This window comes from Urocitellus parryii, chromosome 10, assembly GCF_045843805.1.
Source record: "Urocitellus parryii isolate mUroPar1 chromosome 10, mUroPar1.hap1, whole genome shotgun sequence".
NCBI lineage: Eukaryota > Metazoa > Chordata > Mammalia > Rodentia > Sciuridae > Urocitellus > Urocitellus parryii.
In genome coordinates, this window is record NC_135540.1 from 35,621,313 (window position 1) to 35,627,312 (window position 6,000).

General features: G+C 31.9%; 1 protein-coding gene across 3 annotated transcripts in view; it reads right to left on the reverse strand.

Annotated features, from left to right (window-relative positions):
• Positions 1-5,657, reverse strand: part of LOC113200259 (follistatin-related protein 5) — a 737,045-nt gene extending 731,388 nt beyond the window's left edge. For all 3 annotated transcript variants that reach the window (XM_077803465.1, XM_077803464.1, XM_077803463.1), the window contains exon 1: positions 5,532-5,657. In XM_077803465.1, coding sequence (XP_077659591.1) covers positions 5,532-5,657 — 126 coding nt within the window. The remainder of the gene's footprint in view (positions 1-5,531) is intronic.
• Positions 5,658-6,000: the final 343 nt, after the last annotated feature.

Below are 6,000 nucleotides of genomic sequence, written 5' to 3' on the forward strand. Positions count from 1 at the left end.
AGGAGAGCTCTACACTATAAAGTTGGACACAATGTTCTCTGGGCAAATAGACATAGAAGAATTTAAAAGACTTTAAGTGGTTCCATGGGGTATATTCAAAGAACATTCCTTCTGCCCTCATAAGATCTTCCCCCAAGCCTGACTTTGATAAGTCTTCATCAGCAAACAATGTAGTAGTGTGATTGGTGCTGTAGGTAAGAAAAGAGTTGTAAGATAAGGTACTGATCCTGAGAGGAGGATTTACCGTCAACCAATTAGGGTGCATGTTGGCAAGCTGAAATATTAGTGCCTACATGCTGCAGTACTATAAATACAACAGGGAGTTAAAATGTGCTGGAAATTACAACCAGGCAAGAAATGAAAAGAAAAAAGAAAGAAGAGAGAAGTAAAGGTAAGAAAAGCCTAACAAAGTAAATGAAATGGGGAACAAACAATGTACATAAAAACAACACAGGAATTGTGGTGATATTGGCTTAAATACTAGTGCTATATTTAATTATGAAGATAAACTGGGGGTATTTTAAGATAACTATAAGGTCCTTGCTTAGAATCTGGATGGTCATCTTAAGTGACAACTACCATTTTAAGGAAAAAGTTTTGCTTTCCCGCAGCACAGGGGTGTTTCTGAGAAAGGCTCACCACTCTCTCATACCACCCCAACCCCTAACCACCTGCATTAGGACCTGCCAGGCTCTGATTTCTGAGCCTGCCCCATAAAAGTCCCAGAACTCAAGCCTTGTTTTGCTTCTCTTTGCTATAGAGAGATTCCCTATGAGAATATCAATATAATTAAAGGACCTAATGTGTATAATAAAGCTAGCAGTGCCTGGTGACGCAGTTAAGTCTAGTTAAATATCAACTACTCTGACTACATCAATTCTAGAGACAGATCAAATTTGGGAAGATTTTTGGAATCTTTCTCCCAAATGCACAGGGCAGTAAGAGTTACTACACCTTATTCAACAGCCAGGTCCCTGGTCACAAGTCGATAAATAAGATGGTCACTAGAGTTTCCTAATGAGATCTCACAGGAAAACTGGCCTGATAAGGGGCTATAGCAACCAATAAGAGAAGATATTTATTTCAGAAATGAATATGAGAACAGTTTAGCTTGCTCATGAAGGAGTAAGAGAAACACAATCTGTAAGAACATTAGATAATTCTTCTTGAGACAATTGTCAGACAGCTTTACTATCATCATCTTTATGTTTTCTGGTCTTTCGCCCCCCACCTCTGACCTATGTTTGCTGTTACCTGCCTCTTCCTTATCTCAGTGGTTCCAGCTATTGACCTCTCTTGTCCTTGGAAAGTTACTTTACCTCCCTGAGTTTTAATGATGTCATTTGAATAAACTGGAATAGTATTTCCTGCATCCCAGAAATATTATTCAAGATTAAATTAAAATAATTAATGTATGTGAAAACACCTTGCACTCTATAAGTATGCAATGTTTAAATTAACATAATAATAAGAAAAGGAATCACATTGGGGATTTGGAATCATGATTGCATCTTATAATTCTAGAGTGCTAATGAATTACCCCATATCATGTTCTATAAATGATGTTGGGTAAACATATTGGGTAAAACACATGTGTTTTAATTCCCCCAGACATATATCTGTGGATAATAATTAAGATCTCTGTAATTAATATGACAGATTCATGTGTTAATCATTTGTCTAGCAAGATATAGACAAATAAATTTTAATCACATTTTTGTGTACATATAATTATAAATGATGTAAATATATATGCATGTTTACATTTAAGTCTGCAGTATTTCAATGTAATCTGACAAATAAGTCCCACATTTCATTCTACTCTCAAAATAGAATTTATTATATAAGTGGCACATAAATATCTTTTGGAAATTAGTTCTATATATATACTTTTTCAGATTCAAGTACTGACACTTTTAGCAAAAAATTGGAAAATGACTAATCAGACTTAAAGTTTTAGCTGTGTCTATTATTTATTTTATGCTTTTCTAGTTAATAACTAAATTTAAAATTAAAGAAATTTAAGCTAAATGGAAAATCTCTTTATGTATTCTCTCAGTCTTACAAAATTATAGATATTTGTATCTGCTGCAATTAAAATAAAACTGTACAAAATTTAAAGATCCAAGGAAATTAATTTATACAAAACTATTAAAATCATTGATTTTTAGAATTTCAAGTATCACTCTATTAATTTTATTCTGATACATATTAGAAAAGAATTTATTAATTCCATCAATACAAATATGAATATATAATAAATATATAATCTTATTCTCAGCATTATGCTAGTTATCAGAGTTAGTAATTTCACATTTATTCACTGTGACAAAATACCTGAGAAAATAACTTAAAGGAAGAAAGATTTATTTTGACTCACAGTTTCAAAGGTTTTATTCCATAGACCACTGCTTTAGGTCCATGCTAACGTAGAAAATTATAACAGGGAGCATATGGCATGAAAGCCATAAAACAGAGAGAGAAAGCAAAGGTCAAGGACAAGATATGCACTTAAAGAACATACCTCCAGTACTAGGGCTGCAGCTCAGTGGTAGAGCGCTTGCCTAGCACATGTGAGGCACTGGGTTTGAGCCTAAGTACCATATAAAAATAAATGAGTAAAAAAAGGTATTGTGCAAAAAAATCTTTAAAAAATAAATAAAAGAACATGGCTCCAATGATCTTATTCTTCCAACTAGATCCCACTGCCTGAAGTTTCCATCACTTTGCAATAGCTGCACCAAGACCAATCATTCAATACATAATCTTTGGGGGGGACATTTCAGATCCAAACCATAACAGCATCCCACAAACTAAAAATTAATAAAATGTATGTGTTGACAAATGGTGATAAACTTTCTGAATGTACATGAATCATAAATGTGAGATAGGGAATATTTATGACTGCTCTATTTTCAGTCATGGTTGGGGAAAGCCTCACTGATAAAGTGACTTAAGACTAATGGGAATGGGAATGCAGTGGTAAAACAATCACTGGGAAGTCCCAGACTCCTAATAGTGATTGACACAAACAAAAATAAAGGTTATATTGTAATCTTCAAAGTCTCTGAAAAGTAAAGGTAGTTCTAGCAGAGCAAGAAGGTATGTTGATGATGAATGGAAGGAATCTGGTAGGGATTACAGGGATTTGTACATCTCAGGGATCCTCTTTACTCCAGTTGAATATCCACTTTCTGTTTGACTTTCTCGTTCTTTCTCTCTCTCTCTTTCCCGCACACATACACACATTCACACCACACACACACACAGACATGTTGCCTTTTGTAGCTTAATCTCACTTCTATCCAAAGTTCTTTGAAAGTAAGATATTACCATGACAATTTCTGCCTCTGTGCTTTTAACTTTCAACGATTGTATATTTTAAATACTGTTTAGAAATAAAGACACACAGATTGAAAAACACTGAAAGGTAACTTAGATCATTTTTGGTGGGTATCAGTGCTTCTCAAATAAGTTTAATTCAGTGTGCTGTTTCTTTTTAAAAAATATGTGTGGGTTTATATAGCACAGCATGTTGATATTTTCATATGTCAATTTAAATTAAAGTAATTTGTTTATAAATGTATAAATTTTACAGATGCATAAAAACCTGTGGTATTATGTTGTAGAGAAACAATCATAAAAGTGTAGTTATTCATACTACCTCTCCATTTTTGGTCAATAATTTAATTCAATAGTATATGCTCAAGATACCAGAAACTAAAGGATAAAAGAGGTGTAATTCCTAACCTCAAGAGACAAAACTCAGGATGGATAAATAGCACAGAATAAATATTTATTCAGTGTTTATGTAATAGTGTCAGCCAAACTGTTGTTATCAGTAATGTGTTCTGGAAGATTTCAGAAAGGGGTAATTTTGTTTTAAAGTTTGGATGAACATAAATCTAATAAAAAGTTCATGAGGTAGGGGATAGCATGGATAATTAAAAACAGTAGAATATAGCCAATTATCTATACACACTAGAGACTAAGACATATTTACTTTCACATAAATGGTCACAATAATTTGTGATACTGAATTATTTTTTTACATTTTACTTACTTCTATGGTCATCAAATCTATCCTTCATGGTATAGATAGTCAATTTGTATATCTAATAGAGTGTGCATCCCGAAAATCCCTTAGTCTAAGATTTTTAATGTCTTGCCTACAAAATAAAAATAGATATGTTTTATCTTTTACAGATTGTTTTGAATATTAATTAAAATAATATATTTAGGAGCCTAACTTGATGTTTGGAACATAATAATCATTGTAGAAGCCATTTTAACAAAACATTTTGATAATTATGAAAAAACTACAACAAATTGTATACAACATAAAATGATAATATCATGTATTGAATATAAGGAAGAAAATCTATATTTGTTTCTTTCAAAAGTCTCATATAAAGACAATAGCATAGCAAATTTTTCAAAAATAGAAAAATTTCTCCCATAATTAGCATGGCATTTCTTGATCTTTTCTACTTTCTGTGAAAACTAAACAAGTATATTATAAACTTTTCTTTGAGTTAATAAAGAAATCACTTTAGTCTGTTATTTGCAGTATCATGGGCAACTATTAAAACAAAATTAGTATTTTGGCTGGGCATGGTGGCACAAGCCTGTAATCCTAGAGGATGTGGAGACTGAGGCAGGAGGATCATGAGTTTAAAGCTAGCCTCAGCAACTTAATGAGATGCTAAGCAACTCAGTGAGACCCTGACTCTAAATAAAATACAAAAATGGCTGGGAATGTGGCCCAGTGGTTAAGTGCCCCTGAGTTCAATCTTCAGTACCAGAATTTATAGTATACCTAAATATAGTTTTTTTCAGTGTTGAAAATGTATCACATAAAGCAGTATTTGCCCATAGAATACTTTTAACTTTAATTTTAAATTAAACAAGTTAATATTGTGATTTTTGATTAAATTAAAATATCTAATATTTTCTATGAATGCTAAAATTTTGCCAACCTATATTTCTGAAGGTGGTTTACACATCATATTTTATCTTTTTGATAAATTCTAGACCATAACACTATATTTTTATTCTGAAAATGTTTTAAACTTAAAATTGTTATTAAAAGAATAAAAATATTATCTGGTTGTTTAGGCGTTAAGACGTTTACTTATTTTTATTAATTCATTACTCTTACTTCATAAAAATTTCAATAATATATTTTTAAAGGGCCTATTTCTAGTCTTCATTAAGAAGTATTTAGGGCTGGGGATGTGGCTCAAGCAGTAGCCCGCTCGCCTGGCATGAGTGCGGCCCAGGTTCGATCCTCAGCACCACATACAAACAAAGATGTTGTGTCTGCCAATAACTAAAAAATAAATATTAAAAAAAAAATCTCTCTATCTCTCTCTCTCTCTCTCTTAAAAAAAAGAGAGAGAAGAAGTACTTAATTTCCCCAATGGTAAATTTCTGAAATAAATGATCCTAAATGAAAATTAAACCTAACAACTAATAACTTAGCTCATAATTGGTAAGCACAACAAGTAGATTCAGAATGTTGACAGTACCTTATGTCGCAATCTTATTAAAGGTTGATAGGATTTAAGGCCATATCCTGCTTCTTTTGTTGGTCTTCCTTCTGACTCCAGAAAAATGCATCCAAGAACAAAAACAGCTGACCAGTGCTTAAACATCCTTATTGACTTTCACCTGTCAAAATTAGAATTGCAATAATCAGAGAAAATTTATTATATAGTGAAGAAGTATATTAAGAAATATTCAGTATAATGTAGAAATCTCCATAGATCTAATCAAAACTTTCTGGAAGTTACCAGCTGAATTCATAATAGATAAGCATCTCTATAAGGTTATATCTTTGATAACAACAAGTGCTGTTTATGTTTTCATTAAGCCTTACAGAACATGAAATAAGAAGAAATACAGTACCTAATAAAAATCCAGTGTTAATAAACAATTGAAAGAAAAGAAAAAAGATATTAAGCTATGATTAATTTTCCAAGTATCTCTACATAATAC